General features: G+C 43.6%; 1 protein-coding gene across 2 annotated transcripts in view; it reads right to left on the bottom strand.

Moving 5' to 3' along the window:
* CLCC1 (chloride channel CLIC like 1) overlaps positions 1–21907 on the bottom strand; it is a 253171-nt gene that overhangs the window by 141614 nt on the left and 89650 nt on the right. For both annotated transcript variants that reach the window (XM_078668256.1, XM_078668264.1), the window contains exons 4-5: positions 20530–20640; positions 3221–3442 (exon numbers count right to left, since the gene is read on the bottom strand). In XM_078668256.1, the coding sequence (XP_078524382.1) occupies positions 3221–3442; positions 20530–20640 (333 nt within the window). The remainder of the gene's footprint in view (positions 1–3220; positions 3443–20529; positions 20641–21907) is intronic.

Below are 21907 nucleotides of genomic sequence, written 5' to 3'. Positions count from 1 at the left end.
CTAGGTGCACAGATGGAAAATGCCTGTTGTCTTGTTTTCTCTTTTTTACAATTCTTAGTTTGCATTGCGATTGGTCCAGTCTACTGGTGTGCCAAGAACCATCAGAGTTGGTAAGCTTAACTGCAAGAAAACCAAGGAGCGAGGTGTGATGGCTTTATAAATGATGCAGCTGGTTTTGAAGATGGTACAGGTTGGCAAGGGAAGACAGTTGCAAGGGAAGCTATCAAGGAAGGGTATGTTATCTTTGTTAAGGCCATGGATGAGAAATGCTGCTGCAATGTGTAGGATGCCCCTACCAGGTGTCATTGTAGAGCCTGGGAAGGCAAGAAGTGGGGCATTACGACTATCCAGATGGGAGAGTACAAGGGCCTGAACAGCAATTCCGAAGTCGTTGTCTAGGAGAAACAATTTGACTTTCTTTAGAAGAAAGAGCTGGTAACAGGCTGCCTGTGTTTTTGACAAAGTGACTTCCATAAGAGCGATGTTGCTGGATTCCATAGCAGGTTCTTAAGCTATAGAAAGATCCCTAAAAGACTACTTCACTAGAACAAGTTCTAAATAGCCTGCATGACATTGGTCCAATCCTAGCTTCCATCAACTGAGGTACACTCTGGGACCCTAACATTTGCAGCCCTTCATACATTTTCAATCACAATGTTATCCTCCAACAGTAATAATTTTTTGTTGCGAGGTCAACAAGGATGTCCTCTACCTCTATGCCTTCTGGACACCTATCAGTTACTACCACCTCTGACTCTGCTATTACCATTTCAGCTACCATGCCAGCAACGTCCTTTTCAATTTGCTACAGCTGCTTCCACCATTTGCACAACATTTTCCACCATTTCTAGTATTTTCAACATGGAAAAGAATGCTGCCATCTTGCCTCGCTGTCCAATTGCAAGCTCATCTGCTGCCATATCTCGAATCGAGTTCTCCCCTTCCAGGTTGCATTTTGTACGTACTAGAGTATCACACTACCCTCTCATACTCTCATCAGCTGCTTTTTTCCACATAGCTATAACTTGATGAGAGGCTGTTAGACAAACTCACACCAGCTGTCGCCTTCATCCAAGGACAACGGTCACTGCTGAGTCTGCAATCACTCAATCCAAAACAAAATGCTGACCCATTAACATGGGTAGTACTCACCAGTCACCCTCAGAAGGACTCCTTGCATCAGTTCTAGTTCATGAGGAGGCACAACAGCCACGGAAGATGGCGTCTGCGACCCAAGTACCTACTCTGTGATGGACAAGCCATCCTGCTCCTTCTTTAGGTTCTGAGAGAGAAGTTCCGGTCGACTTGTCTTGACCATCACATTATGATGGCTCCATTATCTAAAATATCACTGTCAATCCCTCTTGGGCCATCATCTGGGCCACAGAGTCCTGCAGGAGGAGTAAACCACCAGGTAAGCAGGATCAGCGCTGAGAGCTTGTACAAAAGCCATCATTTGGGTTGTGTCCTACTTCCACCATCACTCTTTTACTACTTTAAAAAAAAAAGAAAAAATCATTTGTTTTGTAAGCTCTGATTTACTGAATCGATAAGACTGGAGTATATGGTGAAACAAACTAAATAAGTTGGAAAGATTTTCACTTTCTTTAAATGTGCTTTAAACTCTCTGAGTTTAGATTCTACAAGGAGAAACTTTCATGCTAAAGTGCTACACTTCTGTTCAAATCTTTAATATTCAGGATAATTATGTGTTATGTGGCGGTTGTTGCGTTCTTTGTAACTCCCAAGCTAAGCAGACATGAAGTGCCAGTGTACTACCCCGTCAAAGTGTTTTGGTTTAAAATGTAATTGCTCCAGTTTTTATGCATGTTCAGAGCTGCTTCCACATAAAAAGAGACAACTTATTAAAGGGGTTTGAACTAAAGATTCCCTGGCATACCATGCTTTTTGACAGTTTGAACAAATGAAGAAATGTTCAACTTGTAAACGATAATGTCCTAGAGAAACATGAGCTATTGGTCCACTTGATGGTGAAATGATACGAGTCAAGCAATGTGAAAAGCAAGTAGAAATATGCCGACTCTTTTTGATGCATAGTCCAGAGGAACTACACAATACACAAATGGAGAAAGTGCTTTCCTAAATCCTTTTGAATTGTACCAATCTGAATCATTAGCTGCTGAGCTGCTTGGGGCAGCATTGTGATTGGTTAGCTAAGTAAACAGCATCTGCGACAAAAGAAAATAGATTTTTGAAAATCTCTGAGGAACAAGAGTTTTATCAGTACTACTATTACTCTAGTAGTAGAACTAGTAGTGAAAAAAAACATTACTATGTTGAATTTAATTCTGGGAAAAAACATGAAATGGTATAGTGGCCTTTCCCTGATACGTTGGGAGCCTGGGTTAGTTGAAACATGCCCAAGCCACAATACAAATTAGCGGTCTGAGCAAATCTGGAATAGTCTTGTACTTTCACAAAACAGATGATGTGATTCCTATGAACTCCCACTGAGAAAAAAGATAAAAAGTGAATTATGATGATCAGCCAATTGGAAATATGTGGACAGATAGCATTCGGACTTCAAGGACAACTGGTGTGCTGGGGCTGCCAATCCATAGCTCCTCTTCCAAAATCCAGAACTACGTACAACAATTCCGGGTAGATATAGTTGCTAGCTACAGCTGAAAGCCAGAGGAAAGATCATCTTGCACAAAGTGAAGCTGCTCCTTTTTCAAACAATAGTCAAACTCATCTTCATTATTTAGAAACCTTTATAGGATTAAAACACTGCATTTTATAAAAGTACTTCTAACAGATTATGAGATAAACACCCAAATGGGCCCTTCAATTTTGCAACTGGTTCGGTGTAGCCTTGGTCCTTATTTGTGGAGGCCAGGTAACTAGGAGAAGGAAAGCATAAAAGCTGAAGATTTCACATAATTGACTAAACAGAAACAAACTCTAAAGTACAAACAAAATATCACATGAATGCAGCCTGCAGAGGAATCACTGGTTTTATCTAGGACTGTAAATAAAAATGAGTTTTTAATACTAGATACATTCTGTCATTGGGAGTATCTGTAACAGTATGATTACATTTGGGTTACATGTATTTCAAGGTAATTGCTATATGTGCAGGATGTAATAACTGATTGAGGACAGTGATCAATACTCTTAAGTGGAAACACACCATGACAGTAGAATATAAGTACTATACAAACTATGTGCTAAAAAATATATTGTATCACGGGCTTACCAAAAATAGACTGTATGGATCAATCCCAAAGTAGTCCTCAAATCTCCACTTCCATGCTTCAATATCATGATGCTTAAAGTTAATGAGAATATCAGTAAGGGAGTCATCAAGGGCACCAGACTTCCATTCTTCTCCAGTGAGAAACTTGTGGATGTCAGACAATGTTTGCCGTGTTAGGATTATCTCTGCATCATAATGGACAGCATCGTGGGTCTCATCTGGCTAAATTAAAGCATTTAGTTAGATGAAAATTGCAGAGTTTTATCTTTTGGTTACATCAAAAAGATCTCACTATGTTGTGTTCTTTTCCAACTCTATATTACTTTTAGCTAAATTAGGTTAAAGCAATTTCTGGATGTATGACATAGTTTTGGAAAGGTCTCAATGGTTAACTGCCATGGTACTAAGTACTAATCAAATAAACAGTTCAAGAGATTAAATAGAACAATAGGCCACTATCAAACACGTACAGAGACAAAAGTTTACTTACCTGCATCACTTTCTCTTTCGTCTAAGAAACTGCATTAATTTCAAATAATTCATCCACATTAGACAGGAGTCCAAGAACAACTTTAAAACATCAGCTTTATAACCAATCTGCTTTATTCGAACAAGCCTGTGTTTTAGTATACCTGAAGTCCCACAAAATGTTTGGGCACAGTGGTAATCTTAGCTTTTTTATATCTGGTTAACTTTAAAGTAATAGATTATGGCAGACGAATCTAGCACAGTACCCATAATACACAACAGGAAAGTAGCTTCTTTTTTGGTGCATTGTTATAACATAGATATGTGCTTTCAGAACAGAGTTGAAAGCAGCAGCGAAAATTGAAGGAATGGCTGACAAATAGACACTTATTAGATATGGTTGGTTATTGCTGATCACTCGAATGGAAAATCAGCCATGGGCCTAGAAATCAAGCATTAATGATAGACGAAAGGGTGGACTTAACAGGTAGTTGTTTGGCACAACTTGTCAAGAGAAATAACTCTGAACACTTCAGTATAGAGAAGTACTCCCAACCAAGCGGAAAAGAAAAGGCATGAAATAACCATGATGGGTGGTTGGCTAACTGAAAACAAGGCTAAACACAAAAAAGCGGTATTACAGTTCTCAAGTTATCTGCCTTGCTGATGTTTAACCTAAGGTCTCTTTAAAATCCCAAGTACATAAGGAACTCTTTGTAAGAGGGGAGAGGGACACACATTGGCAACCTGTGCAACTGTAAACTATTTTATAACAACATTGTAGACAATCATAGGAAATGGGTATAAACCAGGACCAGAGTATTTCAGTTGAATACAAACATGATCAAACACCAACATTGTGTAAATTTCACTAAATATTCCACCAAACATAACACCACCAATTAAAGATAACTTGCTGAAGAGACGTGGTCATGCCTGATGAAATAGTGGAAAGCTCTCATCTAGCCAATAAAGAGACATATGAATTAAATCTTTTGAAAAACAAAGATGTTTCTTGTGCATGTACTGGAATAAAATGACTGACAGCCATCTCTACTGAAGAAACAAAAATAAAAGATACTGCAAACAAATGCTGCCCAAATGTAATACGAAGGTAGAAAGTTTGTCATCATGCATACTAATGTATGAAAATAAATGAAAAACAAAAACTGAGAAACCACATTGGATGAAATCAAATTACAGAAGGCCAATTTTAAGGTAAGACAGTTGTAAGGGAATATAAATAAATTGAAAATCAAAAAGAATTTAAAGTAAATCATTTTTTTAAGGAAATATTTCAACTTACATTAAGCTTAGGTGAAGTTTGAGGGTAGTGGTTTTTTTTAGATTCAGGGATAGGTGATGTTTAGGGGTGATGAGGGGCTTTAAGGGGTCCAGGATAGGTTAAGTTCAACCATAGATGGGGGTTTTTAGGGTTCGGGATGTGTTGTAACTTAAGTTTACCTGCTGCTCAGCTAGAATGTGTGTGGTGTGGCATGTTGGATGTCTGTGAGTGTCAGTTGGGTAAGGGCTGAGCAGCAGGGCAGCTGCTCCTGGTGGGGTTTTCCTCTTAACTTCTTGTAACAACTTAAATAAAGGAATCTACTTAATCTACGCCAGAAGTCCGGACTTCCTTTTGTTTACTACATTTAATAATGGTTTTGAAGAAGAATCCACGTGTGCAGCTTCAAGAAAACTGAAAACAACCTAACAGAAACTTAACAGAAACTGAAAAGTGAAGCTCAAGGGTGTTGGAAAATTGTAACTTGACAGGTAAAGAAAATAGAAGCCAATGAAATCTCAAGGTAAAAGACGTTTTACTGAAATGAAAAGTATGTGTGTAACACTGTCTGGCATCCAAACCCCACCAGTGACCCTACCATCGGTCGCCCTAAAACCCAGATCTAGGTGTGCCATATCCAGCAGCGTTAATCAAGGGCATACTACCAGCCTCTGTGTAATGTGTATATTTGTTTGGGGGCATAAAATCGAGCCCTGTTGTGATGTGCTGACCACTTAATGGTGATCGGCACTGTGAGGATTCACACCCCATGATCTTTCATGTGAGGGCATAGATCGCGTCCCAGTGTTTATTATTGAAATATATTATTCGGGGGCAAAGACCGGGCTCTGGTGAGAAGTTGTCAAGCACTCTGTGGACTTGCATTTTAACCCCTTCGATGCTGGTGACGGAACCGTTCCGTCATCAGTCACGGCTGAGCTGTGCTGATAACGGAACGGTTCCGTCACGACCGCGCCCTGTTCTGGAATGTCCAGCACAGGGCGCGGCTACGGCGCCGCACGGAAGCGGTTAAATATGTTCATCTGGGGCAAAGATTGGGCCTCGTTGTTGTCGGATGCTGTCTGGCAGGGATGAATTGCACCGTATATTGATTCTCTGGAAGTGTTGAGTGAGGGCAATGATTAACAGAACGTTCGGAGGTCAACAAATCAGCATACAATGCTTCTATTATTTTGACAGAAAATGATTTCTGAAGTAAACATGTACTGTTGTTGAGTGAATCACAACTGGATTCAAGGTGTTTGTTCATTTTATCAAGGTTTGGCAGCAAGTAGTGTTTTCACCCTTTCATCAAAGTATGCCATGTATGTGCGGTTGTGTCCACAGTAACGGATTAACGGTTACAGTTAAAAAAGTCTTGCACGATATTGACAATGCACGCGTCAGTTTACCTCCTCATGAAGACCTTCAGCGACATTGTGCCATCATCTCTTCTGTGACGACTCCTCACTCCATCCATTCCTGTGTGGTGATTATGGGTGCACGTTCGTACTGAGAACCACCCGGTTCAACGTAGGTATGCGTGCCTCCATTTTGATGTGATTAACCCAGGTGCACACAGTTTACAGGACCTTGTATTGACAATAATGTCAATTGAAAGTTTCAGATTACTGGGAACCTGGCTGCGCGGGGATCAGCAGTGGGTCAGAGAGATGTGTGGCTATATTTTGAACAGTTAACCTTCCTGCTGACGTCTGTTAACCACATTACTGGTATGTGATATATTGTTTATTATGAGCTGAAGATTACCTTGTAAATTGTTGTGAGAGTATCGACAGCGTGCCCTTTAATTCAGAATGACTAAAGACAAGTGAGAGAAAAAGAGCAAACAGTTCAGAACAGAAACCAGAGTCAAGATTGGAATAGAACCAGGACAGCAAGCCCTGATTTATTGTTTATTAAGAACTGAAGATTACCTAGTAAATTGCTGTGGGAGTATCGGCAGTGTGTCTTTTAAATTCAGAACGATTAAATACTAGTGAGAGAAAAAGAGCAAACAGTCCAGAACAGAAACCACAGTCAGGATTGAGATTAGAACTGGGACAGCAAGCCAACGAGTGAGTCAAAAAGAAAAAGGGACAAAGGTCCCAGAAATGGAAATTAATCTGTGAGCCTACAATGAAGATAAATATCCAATAACCAGGACCGTGACAAAGAGCTTCACTAAAAAAAAAACAAGAGAGTGATAAGGGGCAGAGAACCCAGAGCCGGGACAGTGATCCTGGATGATAGAATCCAGAGTGGGCGCCAGTGTCCAGAGTAAGCCCGGAACCGGGATAGTGATCCCAGAAGCTGGTCATGGAGTACGAATTGGGAAGGGACAAAGGTCCCAGAATTTGAACCACGACAGAGAGCCAAGTCCCACAATTTAATTTGGAAAGGGACACGGGTCCCAGAATTTTGAAACACTTTTAATGTGGTGTATGAGGTAGTTATTATGTTAAGCCACTCATTGGTTACATTTGTGTATGAGATGGCTGTGTTATATTTAGTCACTCATCACTAGGTATAGTGTATTGTATAATGGTGTGTTAATAAGACACCCTTTGTCTTTGAGTTTTGGGTAAGTGAGTGTAGCAGTGTTATGAGGGTGTTTGTTTACTGGTCTGTGGTGCGCATGTTGTTTCCTCATATATATGTTGTTTCAGGTTTGTTCCCTGTGTGTTGCTCGTTGTATCGGTCTGGCCAACTGGTGTGATTTGTGTCATATGGGTTTTGGTGTATGATGTAGGTTGGGTGGTTTAATTCAGGAAGTGATGTAATGCTTTATTCAGAATGTAATGTGGTGTGAAATCTCTAGTACAGTTTTGTGCGAGTTGTGATGTAGTGCGCTGTGAAAGAATGTTCTTTTAATTATTCACTGTGTGCGAGATGAGATGTAGTATGGTGTGACAGGATGTATCTTTTATGTTAGTTTGATGAGATGTGGTATGGTGTGACTGGTTGTGATGTGTATTATTGTATTGCATTTTTTTATTATTAGTACATTATATTACATTTCTTGACTATATGTTATTTGTCATATTGTCATTATTTTAATTGTTTCCTCTAATCTATTTCACAATGCATTTGTTCCCCCTAAATAAGGGAGATATGTTGTAACTTAAGTTTACCTGCTGCTCAGCTAGAATGTGTGTGGTGTGGAATGTTGGATGGATGGAATGTTGGATGTCTGTGAGTGTCAGTTGGGTAAGGGCTGATCAGCAGGGCAGTAGGGCAGCTGCTCCTGGTGGGGTTTTCCTCTTAACTTGTTGTAACAACTTAAATAAAGGAATCTACTTAATCTACTCCAAAAGTCTGGACTTCCTTTCGTTTACTACAGGATGTTTGCAGTTTACAGGTGAAGAAGGTTTTTAGGGATCTCGAAATGGTGTTTAGCGATAGTGAGGGGCCTTTAGGGTTCATGGATGAGTGGCGTTTAAGGAGGAAATGGTTTTTAGGGTGCAGGGATCGGTGGAATGTTGGGGTGGTGTGGAGTTTTTTTAGGATTCACAGATGGGCAGAGTTTAGGGCTGGTGAGGGGTTTCAAGGTTCAGTAATGAGTAGACATTCGGGGTGGTGAAGGGTTTCTTAAGGTTCAGGAATGCATGGAGTTTAGAAGTGGTGAGGGGTTTAAAGGGGTAAGATATGGGTGGAGTGTATGAGCAGAAATAGTTTTAGGGGTTCAGGAATGTAGATGACGAAATGTTATATTTAAAGTTCAGGGTAGGGTGGAGTTTAGAGGTGGTGTGGGGTATTTAGTGGTGTTTAGGGACGGTTTGGGTTTCATAACATTCAGGTATGGGTGGAGTTTATGGGTAGTACAGGGTTTTTAGGGTTCAGGGATGGGAGGGGTGTAGGCGTACACATTTTTTAGGGCTCAGGAATGGGTGGAGTTTGGGGGTAGTGAGGGGTCTGAAGGTGGAGTAAAGTGGTATAAGGGTTCAGGTGGTGTTTTGGGGTCGGGAATTGGTGTAGTGAGTGGCTTTTAGGGTTCAGGAATAGATGAAGTGTAATGGTAGGAAGGCTTTTAAGGAGCATTGGGGGATAGGTGGAGTTAGGGGTCAGGTATGGTTGCAGTGATTGTTTTTTTACAGTTCAGGGATGGGTGGAATTTAGAAGTAGAAAGGGCTTTTATGGCTCTGAATGGGTGTAGTTTAGGGGTCAGGCAATGTGAAGTTTTTAGGGGCAGGAGTGGAAGGTATTTGTGGGTAGTGAATGGTCCGAGAATTAAAGTCAACCAAGGTACATGTTTGACAATGTAAAAGATGTAATTTTGAAATAACGTCCCCTGAAGTACAGCACTGAGATAAATAACTGCAACAAAAATATTTCTGAAAGACATACAACCATTTCATTTACATCTTAAAAAAATAAGCACTCAAAAGCCAACTTGAAGGAAAAAATAGGCATTCTATGAATAGTTTTTCATGAAATGGTAAATGCGTTCATCCTGCAAATTCCATTAAACAGGTTAGGTGAAATGTTTTCTCAGTAATGGTTTTCTATTAAATCCTTATTCTATACAAAATCATACCGTGTAAACCTCTGCAGGATGGTCTAATGCTAAATAAAAAATACTTCTTAAATGCCCGCGGTGATTTTTGCGCTTTTTAAATACAGATTCTTACCCTATTCTTGATTGAGCTAGTGACAAATAGAGAACATTATGTCTAAAGAATTCATGAACGCATCATAGTTTCTCCTCAAATGATCAGCAGCTGCTGGGCATCAAGTTCTCTGGATGCACCACATGGTGAAGCAATAATTTTCTACAATAAAGCTGGTGTGGTTAGAATTTATATACTTATACTTTATTGTTCTGCAATTGCTTGATATAAAACACAGCAGAAGAGCCATCGTGCTCTGCTCACAGAGAAGCGAGGTTCTCCAGGGCTCTGTGTAATGCAATCAACATCCTGTGTAACGCTTTCGTTGTTACAGAAATGCCTCACCCAGTCTCTTTCGTTTGGCTTTACCAAACAGACCGTGTGTGTTGAGGCTGAGATCACCGAACACGACGGAAAACTAAAACGCCGTGAAGGTGTGCTTAGGGTGACCACCAGGTATGGACGAAAATGCAGATACAACTGTAAAAAGTCCAAGACAAAGTGTCAAAATTCAGGAAAAAAATTCTGGACAAAAAGGTCACTTTTGCAGCCATATCCCTGTGCAGCCATACCCCACTACTTTATCAATGCATTTATTTACTATTTTTTATATTACACTTCTTTACTATTTTTCTGCACTGCACTGTATAGCGTTACCTCTAGGTATGCTACATTCGGATGGTGCATTGTGTCCTTGTTCTTCAGTAAATTGATGCCCTTGAGTACGGTGTCAAGAGCATCACCCCCTACCCACATCTACCCAATCTTTTGTAGAGCGAAATCAAAAGAAACATTTTGATTATGTTTCTAAAGATTTCAATACCAATGGCAAACAGTTTGCAGGAACATTAGGGTTCATGTGTACAGTGGCGTAACAGAAGCCCTCCGGAGCCTCTGCGGTGTAGGGGGGAGAGAGGGGGCCGAGCTCGGAGGGGACTCCGGCATTGGCAAGTCCCTGGCCTGAGACCTCCAAACTGGGTCCGGAGCATGGGGCACCCCTGCATGTACTTTGCAGGGTGCCCCTTCTATTTTCGTTACGCCACTGTCTCAATATCCTTAAAAGGGGTAGACTGCCCAATATTATAAGGAACTGAAAAGAGGTGAACACGGAAGTACCCCATACAAGGTTGTACCACAATAACAGCCACAATTCGGAAAGACACACGAAACAAATATGCTCAACCAAGAAGCAGGAACTAAAACACAGGCAGAGCTCTGCTAGCCCTGGCTTTAGAATGGACGCTCATTGGGCATCAACTTCTGGTGAAGCCACCAACATACTTGGGGATTGAGTGTTTGACCAAACATACATGTGGATGGGATCCAGTGTGTAGAAGATATCTTGATCTGGTTCAATCCTTAGGATCCACACCTAAAATTCACCATTTGTGGCTTCTCTACTCGTGCAAGTCTCATGGGCCCCTGGAACCAATAAGTCCTACTGCTTAAACTGGGCTGCTTGGGTTCGCTAATGCATGGAAGGAAATGTGGATCCCTCTTAATACCTCTTATCTCGGTGTAGCCAATTCCCTTTCTTCCCTATTCGAGAAGGGCCTCTCCTATAGGACCATTAATGTTTTCCACTCATAAGTTTCTGCTTGACACCCTTCCTTTGACGGTTATTCAATGGGAAAGAGTGAATTATATGCAGGTTTAGGAACGGTATCATCCTTTCACATCCACTTTCATCGTATTACTCCTCGATATGGATGCGAGCACAGTGATCACGACACTTTGCTGACAAGACTGAGGAGCATTGGAGTTGGGGGATCCGCGCTTGACTGGCTTCAATCCTATTTGACGGACAGATGGCAGGCAGTGGCAATTCCGCCGTACCAGTCAGAGTTTGTTAAAGTCCCACATGGGGTCCCACAGGGGTCTGCAATCAGCCCGATTCTTTTTAATATATATATATGCAACCCCTGATGGGCATCATCAAGGCTCACGGCATTAGCGTGATCAACTATGCGGATGACACGCAGCTGATTATTTCTCTTGATGGTGCCCACGCAGACTCACTTGAGACCTTTCACACCTGTATGTTGGAAATGACATCCTGGTTAAATCAGAACTCATTACAATTTAATAGTGACAAAACCGAAATAATGCATTGCAAAGTAGGTAAAATCCCTAGAAATCTACCCATGGACTTCTGGCCCTTGGAGCCAGGTGAGTTATTAACCCCGGTGAAATCAGTGAGGAACCTTGGAGTCCGTTTCAATGACAGTCTGAGTCTAGAGACCAATGTCAATAAGCAGGTGAGTAGCTGCTTCGCCTTAATGCGAGGACTCCGAAGGCTGCTGCCCCTCTTACCAACACAGGTCAGAGCCACCATAGTCAGGAGTACCATTCTCAGCCGCCTGGATTACTGTAATGCTCTGCTACTGGAATCCCCTGCTTACCTGATTTCCAGACTCCAAAGCATCCAGGCGCCTGCAGCAAAACTGACACTCTCCCGTGGGCGGAGATCCTCTACTACCCTCGCCTTGGCCGAGCTACACTGGCTACCTGTACACCAGAGGATCCTTTTTAAATCCCTATGCACTGTCTTTAAGGCAGTGCATGGGATGGGCCCTCGACCACTTCAAACAAATTTAAGTGGTATGAACCCACTCGGTCCCTTCGATCCTCCTCTTCTAATCTCATCAGTATACCCAGGATCAGGAAAACCACTTGTGGTGGCAGAGCCTTCAGCATAGCGGCAGCTCACCTGTGGAACAGATTACCTATTGACATCAGGAAAACAGATGAACTGATGCTCTTCAGAAAAAAGGTGAAAACACGGCTCTTCCCGAAAATCTAATTATCCAGAATTGAAAGGTATCCCTTCTGCCCCAGATGTACAGCGTTTTTCAGCTATATGTACACAGCGCCAGGATGCCCGTAGGGTTGCAGAGCGCTTTACAAATGCTATAAATAAATAAAAATAAATAAATCTCTGCCTGGCCTTTTACACTAGAGTTGTCTCTCAAACAACTGTCAGCTAAGCTAACCTTCCTTCTCAATTTAAGCATCATCATCCAAGGGTCCAACCTCAAGGCCCTTTCCATCCGTGAGAGGTCCTTCTCTACTGATGGAGTTGCCGTCATCATTTCGGGGCCGATTTAAAACAGGTTCTCCAGTATTAGGGGTGTCTTTCATAGATTCACATGCTTGAATATTCCCCGTCGTCGAAGTGGGAGTCCCATGGTATATAAAAAATAGCAATAATGCTAATATAACATAAATGATAATATCATATAATCATAAAATAGAGATAATACACTGTAAAAACCTCTACAATGGTAACTTCCATAGGAAGACAGTATAAGAGAAAAAACTCATTTGTAACATATCAGTGTCATTATGTTGGTCCAAACTGCAGCCAATCAGGCTCACGCACCCTCTAGAACCTTCTCCTCAGAAGCTCAAGCCCTCAGATTTTCTACCGCACGTCGTGTGAAGGGAGTCTCCCTGAGCTCTGCTCAGTTTTCTTCAAAGTTTGTCTCTTCAAATTATTTTTCCAAGAATGTCAAGTAAGAAGTCCTTGTTTAGAGCTTGCTCTTCATGTGGGAAACTACGTTTGTTTGAGAAGGACCCCCACCAAAAGTGTATTTACTGCCTGTACCCTGACCACAAGGTGGATGAATGTAAAATCTGTAGAGCTCTTCCTTCTAAGACTCTCAGAGACAGGGAAGGTCGCCTTCTTATATGGTTGAAGCGCCTCCAAGATAAAGAAGATGTTCTGTCAGACGCAGTAAGTCTTCAGTCAGGCTGTTCCACTGTTCCTTCCAAGCGTGGGAGTGTTCAAGACTTGCCTTCTCCTTTTCTTCAGAAAAAGAAAAAGCTGGCTTTGCCTGTGGCACAATCTTCAAATTCTATGCCTTCTGTGTCAACGCCCACGAGACCTGGCTCTCAGGCGTCTTGTCCAGGCTCTATCAGTATTCTGACAGTCCTGACTCCCAGGTCGTCGACGGGCTCGTCGACGACCGTTCCGTCCACAAGATTGGCTTTGCTGTCTTCGTCGACGACCTCTGTGACGACGACGTCTGCTTCCTCGTCGTCGACGATGGTGATGTCGACATCCTCGACGTCGACGAGAACTCCTACGATCCCGTCGACGATCCCTATTGTCTCGTCGGCGACGAAGTTGCCGTCGACGAAGAAAACCTCTTCGACGTCGAAGAATTCCTCGTCGACGAAGGTCCCGTCGACGTCAGCCTCTCCGTCGACCACCTCGTCGACGTCGGCATCGTCGACGAAGAAGGCAACGATGGTTCCGACGACGAGAGCCCCGTCGACGTCGAGTGCTCCGTCGACCAGCTCCATGACGACGGCGTCGTCGTCGAAGAAGGCGACGCCGGTTCCGTCGACGAAGGTACCGTCGACGAAGGTACCGTCGACGACGATACCGTCGACGAAAGTATCGTCGACGAAGATACCGTCGACGAAGACACCGTCTCCTCAGATTCCAGCAAAGACGGCTCCGTCGACGCACGTTCCGTCGACGACGATACCGTCGACGACGAATCCCTCAGTGGGCCCTACCTCGTCGACGATGGCGATTTCTTCAGCGGCATGTTCAGGATCCTCGTCAGGATCGGGTTCTTTTGCCACCATGCCTCTGGTACCACTGCCTTCCTTGACCTCTGGCAGGGATTCTTCTATGCAGCTGCCGCCTCTTGATCTCCAATTACCCTCGCCTTTGATGGCAACTGATCACGAGACTGGATCTATGGGGGAAGATGATGACGATGAAGCTCACAGTCCATCAGAATTGATTATAAAATGTCAAGACTCCAGTTCTGACCAGGAGGACGTGGAGGAAGTGGTCCAACCGGATGACCAATTTGTCCAGTTGCCTATGGCATCTTTTCCAGTTTCTTTGTTTTCAAACCTCCAGCATATGCTGGATGACTACAACAGAAGGTTTCCGCCTACCCCTCAGGGTACTCCAAGCCACGCTCCTGCGGAGGACTCCGGCCCTGCCACCCATCCACAGTCTTTGGAGCAGCCTATTTTGACAGAGCTTCCCCGCCCTCACCCCCCTCTTCTTCCGCAACCTGGTGCGCACGGGGTGGATGAGTCGGACAGTGAAGAAGGGGAATTACACCAGGATACTGACGATGATCAGGATCCAGATATGGCGGATTACGACTATCGGATACAGACACCTTCTCCGCAACAGCCAGAGGCGGGTGATGCGCCTACCATTGATACAGCAAGCTTCCATGTGCTGATGAATAAAGCGGCGGACCGCTTTAAATTGCCGAGAGAACAACGGCAAGAAGATTGCTTTCTCTACGATTTCAAAAACAAACCATACAAACAAATTCACACCATACCAATCATAGAATTTGTATGGAAAGAAGGGATAAGAATTATGCATTCTCCTAACTCCTTGCCGGCACAAGTCCCTCGCCTGGAAAAGAAGTACAAGGCTCCTGCGGGTTCACCTGCTTGTTTGCTGTCGCATCCCAAACCGGACTCGGTTGTCACACAGGCGGCACAGCGACGATCCCGTAATCCGGCGACTCCTCTCACTACTCCACCTGATAGAGAGGGTCGACGTTTGGACGCCATTGGGAAGAAATTTTCCACCATGTCCTCTACATCGGTACGCGCTGCAAATGCGTTGGCCATTCTAGGTCGCTTCGACAGGCAAATGTGGTCGGACATTTCCGCATTCGTTTCTCTAATTCCAGAAGCGTCCAGAGCGGAAGCCCAGCAAGTTCTCCAGGATGGCATGAGGGCGTCAGAGGAAATGATTGACTGCGCGATTGATGTGGCGAGTACGGGATTTCGCATCCTCGCCAGTGCTGCGGCTCTCCGCCGCCAGGGCTGGCTTAAATCCACTTCTTTCCGGCAAGAAGTCCAGTCGAAGATACTCGACATGCCCTATGACGGTGAATCTCTTTTTGGCGCTCACATTGACGAGGCGCTTGAGTCAATTAAAAAGGACACCGATACAGCAAAATCGCTAGTCTCCTTACAATTTAAGAAGCAGCCCTTTCGTGGCGCCCGTGGAAGAGGTTCGTCTTCCACGAATTTTCGAGGAGGACACACTCAGTACCGCCAATTCAACCAAGGCAATCAACGTTACTCCTCTCAGCAGTCTACTCGCCAAAATCAGTCACGACCCTATAAAGGAAAACCTACTTATAGGGGTGCCAACAACAAACGCCAGTGACTCTCATGTCACACAAGGAGTTGGAGGGAGAATCTCGCGGTTTTATTCCCAATGGTCTCTGATAACATCGGACCAATGGGTATTGGACATTGTTCGCAAGGGTCATGCCTTGGAGTTCACAGAGATTCCTCCTCATTCTCCGCCATCAGGCCCGCCACCTCCCCATTTTCTAGAATTGCAACATCAAGTTCGTCTTCTCATACTAAAAGGTGCAGTCGAAGTGGTTCCTATATCACAACAAGGGACAGGTTTCTACTCACGTTTTTTCCTCATTGCCAAGAAGACGGGAGAGTGGCGGCCTATACTGGATTTGAGGGCGCTCAATTTCTTTCTGAAACAGCAGTCTTTCCGCATGCTCACATTGTCAGAAGTCTTGCGGCTTCTCTGCAGCGGAGATTTTCTGTCCACGATAGATCTGCAAGACGCCTATTTTCATGTGCCGATTCTGCAACAACATCGCCAATTTCTGAGGTTCAAGGTGGGCACTGTCCATTACCAATTCAAGGTGCTGCCTTTCGACCTGCGTTCGGCACCTCGTGTTTTCACGAAGGTCCTGGCCCCAGTCATGGCTTATCTACGTCTTCAAGGAGTGCAGATTTTTCCTTATCTGGACGATTGCCTTCTGAAATCTCCGTCTCCTCTTCAGCTGGCTCACGACACAAGTCTCTGCCTGCGGACTTTCGAGTCGCTGGGGTTGACCATCAACGTGGACAAGTCACACTTAACACCATCACAAAGAAGGAACTTCCTGGGTGCCATTCTCGACACGGAATTATCAAAAGCCTTCGTTTCCCAAGAACGACAGGTGAAAATAGTACGTCTGGTCACCCTCATCCGTTCAAAACAGTCAGTTTCTGTGCGCATGTTGAAGTCCTTTCTGGGGATGGCGTCGTCCTGCATCGCTCTGCTTCCGAACTGCAGGCTCCGCACTCGCCCTATTCAGGAGGAACTAGACCTGCAATGGCGCCAAGTGTCAGGATCCTTCAACGATCTAGTGAGAGTCTCGTCTCGCATGAAAGACAGTCTCCTTTGGTGGAGAGAACCATCCAACCTAAACGAAGGAGTTTCCTTTCTGGCCCTTCCTCCGGATCTAACGCTGACCACAGATGCATCCATGGAGGGTTGGGGAGCTCATCTCCTAGACCTTTCAATCAAAGGGAAGTGGACACCGTCACAACGAACATGGCATATCAACAGATTGGAGCTGCTGGCGATCTTCCTTGCTCTCAGATCTTTTCTGCCAGTAGTGCAAGGAGAGTCCGTGCTGGTTCAAACGGACAACACAACCAGCATGCACTACATGAACAAACAGGGCGGCACAAGATCTCAGCCCTTGTCTCGGCTAGCTCAGAAGATCTGGAACTGGGCTCTTCATCATCGAATCTCCCTGACGGCGGTCCATCTGCCGGGGGTTTCAAACATCCTAGCGGATTCGTTGAGCAGGTCCACATCGTCTACCCACGAGTGGGAGCTTCATCAACAAACTCTGGACATGGTGTTCCGCCGTTGGGGTCGTCCCCTGATGGACCTTTTTGCCACTCCACTGAATCGGAAGTGCCCCGCCTTTGCGAGCTGGCATCCTCATCCGGGGTCCAGCGGCAACGCCCTTCTCATGGACTGGAGCGGCCTGTTCGCCTATGCGTTTCCTCCCATACCATTGGTGCCGAGGACGTTGTGGAAGATGCGCAGGCAACCCTGCCACTTGATACTGATTGCACCTCGTTGGCCCAGACAGGCTTGGTTCTCGGAACTTCTTCTGTTGTCCCAATGCACGCCCATTCGTCTGCATCCACGGCCAGATCTTCTGTCCATGGACGAGGGCCAAGTCTGCCATCCAGACCCGACCACTCTTCAGTTATGGGCATGGAACCTGAATTCCTCGAATTCGCGAATTTAGAGATGCCCCAGGAATGCAGAGAGATTCTGGCTTCTGCTAGAGCTTCCTCAACTGTTCAAACGTACAAACTAAAGTGGAAACGGTTTTGCCATTGGTGCGCAGAAGCAAATGTCCACCCACTCACTTCTGCCCCAGAACAGCTGTTGCCCTTCTTTCTAAGCCTTGCTCAGTCTGGCCTCTCTCATGCCACCTTGAGGGTCTTTCTGGCAGCTATTTCACGTTTCAGGCATGATGGCTCAACCTCTCTCTGCTCATCCAGAATTATCAGACAATTCTTTAAAGGTCTCTTCAGGAAGTTTCCTCCTATCAGACGCCCGCCTCCGACATGGCAGCTCAACGTGGTATTGTCACAGCTCATGAAGCCTCCTTTTGAGCCAATCCACAGAGCAGACAACAAGTTTCTTACCTGGAAGGTCGTTTTGCTTTTGGCCCTAACGTCTTCTCGCCGTGTCAGCGATCTTCATGCTTTCACAATCAAGCCTCCTTATTTGCAATTCAAACCAGATGGGGTGTCTCTTCGGACCAATCCCTCTTTTTTGCCAAAAGTGCCTACAGATTTCCATCTGAACGAACCTGTCTTCTTGAAGACTTTCTTTCCGAATCCACAGTCACCGGCAGAACAACGCCTTCATTCCTTAGACATCAGCCGTTGTCTAAAGTTTTACATTTCAAGAACTGCCCCCTTCCGCAAATCAGATCAGCTTTTTGTAGCATATGGAAGAATGCGAAGGGGACATTCAGTGACAAAACAAACACTTGCAAGATGGCTCTCAGCAGCCATATCCTACTGTCACCAACAAGCTGGCAAGCCTTTACAGGGTCCTGTGAAGGCACATTCGACGAGAGCGATGGCGTCCTCCACCGCCTTGTTTGCCGGAGTGCCTCTACACCAGATTTGCCGGGCGGCAACGTGGTCGAATAGGCACACCTTTACCAGACATTACTGTTTGGATTCCATCAACGAGGCGGATACCGCAGTGGGGCAAGCAGTGCTTCGCCATCTCTTTAAATAAGGTGAGCCTCTGTTCCCTCCTCCGTTCTCTTCTGTGATTGCTATATGCTTTTAAGCTATGTGTTTACTTCTTGTGAAGATGCTTGCAATCCCAGTGCTAAGGAGTTACTGCTATCTATTCTATTCAAGCATGTGAATCTATGAAAGACACCCCTAATACTGGAGAAGAACTATTGTTACTTACCTGTAAACAGGTGGTTCTCCAGTATTGGTGTCTTTCATAGATTCACATGCGACCCACCCTTCCTCCCCTCAGAGGCTCTCTTCTCCTCATACGCTATTGTTACTAGTGCTACGAAAATCTGAGGGCTTGAGCTTCTGAGGAGAAGGTTCTAGAGGGTGCGTGAGCCTGATTGGCTGCAGTTTGGACCAACATAATGACACTGATATGTTACAAATGAGTTTTTTCTCTTATACTGTCTTTCTATGGAAGTTACCATTGTAGAGGTTTTTACAGTGTATTATCTCTATTTTATGATTATATGATATTATCATTTATGTTATATTAGCATTATTGCTATTTTTTATATACCGTGGGACTCCCACTTCGACGACGGGGAATATTCAAGCATGTGAATCTATGAAAGACACCAATACTGGAGAACCACCTGTTTACAGGTAAGTAACAATAGTTCTTCTGTACCATGTCCATTCTATATCCTGTCTTTCCAAGCAACCCTCAACTTTGCATTGCGAGGTATATTGAAGAGGTTGAGAGGTGTACAAGTTCCTGTAGACATCCCTCTGTTTCACAGCTGCTCATCCTCATCAGGAAGCCCCTTGTATGTGGTGAGCACTACCCTTGACAGATGAATTTGCTAGTTGTTATCAGAAATGGGCATTGACGTTTCCCAGTTTGGTACACAATTAAATCGCGCAGCCATGGCCTCCAAGGCCAACTTTACTGGCAATAGCCTAGACGACATTTTGAAAGAAATGGTTTGGTCCAAAACATCCACTATCCAGATCTTCTACATCATACCAATTGAGGGTGCAACAAATGCTACGCTTGTTAAGATATGAACATACACTTGAATGACGCCTTCTTGTCCTACCATAAAATAAGGATTTTCCTAGATTGTGCCAAGGAAATCTAAAACACTTTGAAAACGGGAAAGTGTAAAAACTGTACGGCTTCCCTTTAGACACCTCACTTACAGTTGGTACCTACCTTCTATCCGCTAATGGTGTGTGGCATTTTACCTTCCGTCTACCTACTTTCTCTTAATGTAAAGTTCACATTGTGGTTTCTTTTCAATGCATTTTCTTTTCTTTTCATAGGGTTTCTGCAGCCTCTTTATTAATTGTGCTTGTATCACCTTTTACCTTCCAACCTGATGATTTTGTCAGATTTAAAAGATCCAGAAGTGTTTGTCTCCTGGCTGTTTCCTAAACCTCTCCTATAAGTATGAATGTCTACACATGTTTACCTTTCTCATCGACTATCTATGTTCTGGCTATTCTCATTTGTTTTTTGAGCTACGCACATTTAAAGAGGAAATGAAGAGAATGGATCTTTATCAGAGAGGTGCAGGCAGTGACAAAATTGTCGGTCTTATATTAATTTAACTAATTGTGTTTTCGTTCTCATTCTTAAGCAGTAAGAATGCAAGAGAATGCCAGACAAATAAAGAGAAATATGGTATATAATGAAAGAGTAAATATATCTGCACTTCTGTGCAGATTAAGAATCTTGTTTCCTTCTCCAATATAAAGCAGGCTCTCAGTCTCACATTTTCATTAATACACAAATTGGAATGAACAAACCGGAAATGGACAGCTGCAAGTTCAACATTTCATGAAGATTTGATTTATTGAAAGCGTTATTATGCTTTATGAATTATTATTTATTTCGGTAATCCAGTACTTACAAGTCCAAGCTTCCCGGTTTCAATTAAAAGCTTGTTCAAATACCGCTTAAAAATAGGGATACTGCTACTTTCATGTGATCTAGACTTCTCCTTTTTCTGAAAAGAATCAACCTGGAACGGTAAAACAAACATTGTATTGGTAATGAAAAAACAATAGGATAGATTTACAACTACACAACAGTATCTGTACTCGTACCCCACTTGAGCGCCAACATACTTTAATAGTAACTGAGCCCCCAAAATGTCCAATAATGAATCAGTAAACTGTATGTGGCCTGGTGCCAGAAGGCCACCAGGACTCCAACACGCACAACAAAATTAAGTACTCCTTTTGTCAAAATATAATACACTTTATCTGGTATGTATCATCAAGAAAAGTTCATGTCACCTCTATCATCATATGCTATTAAACAATAAATCATAAAAAATCATCAGAATTTGCATTTTCAACAAGAAGACAAAACATATGAATTTTTCGCAAAGTTATTCAAAACAATACAATAACACCCAATGCATTTCGGGGCCGAGCCCCTTCGTCAGGGGTCTATTAAAGAGAGGAGAAAAGAGAAAAAAAGAAAACCTTATTACTCTTAATGTCAAGGAGAATAAGTGTTTGTATGCTAAAGCTCTTAATAGCGTATAGCTTACCTAGTTATTGCAATTTGTTTAATGCCACTAAATGAAATAGTGCATCTGTCTGGTATTATCCTCTGCGTTCTACGTCTGTAAAGAATGATGATAATTACTCGCTATGAATTATCAAATGGATTTCAGTGAATCACGATGACCTGAATTAATATATGAGGCTCACCTGTGTTTGTGGCCTTAATCCGTCCGATCTAGAAATGCGTAAATAAGCGGGCTTTAATAGCTCATGTTAAAAGTTTGCAGAAAAGCAATGTATCTATCTATATAAAAAAAGGGGAACTATTATTTACCTGTAGGGTATATCGTAATTACTTGACCCCACTCTCTCGCTCTTTATACGGAGCTGCCTGTAAAACATTAGAGTGAAAGTGTGGACTTAAGTTGTTTGCCAGGGAAAAAACTGCCTGCATTACTGACTAGGTAAAGCGCAGCCGCTTACCTGCGGGATCAAAAGTTGGACCAGTCCCGCTTGGCGTTTCCGATAATTACGATGGCTCTGCGTGAAAAAAGCGAGTATTAAACACGCTATCTAAACGGACGAGATACCTCGTCATTAGATGTTAAAAAGCGGAGTTTAAGTCTCTTACCGAATGTAGGCTTTGTTACTCAAGAAGAGAAGCTCACGCGTCCGTGTTTCATTCGAACTATGTTGTTGACATAGTCCCTTATCACTATTCTCTTGTTAACTAGGCATAGAAACAGGACTAAAGAAATGTGCGTCGGCCATTTT

The sequence above is a fragment of the Lissotriton helveticus genome, chromosome 1_2 (genome assembly GCF_964261635.1).
Source record: "Lissotriton helveticus chromosome 1_2, aLisHel1.1, whole genome shotgun sequence".
Taxonomy (NCBI): domain Eukaryota; kingdom Metazoa; phylum Chordata; class Amphibia; order Caudata; family Salamandridae; genus Lissotriton; species Lissotriton helveticus.
Note: the sequence above shows the minus strand (reverse complement) of the source record. Positions and strands in the feature narration are given on the sequence as shown.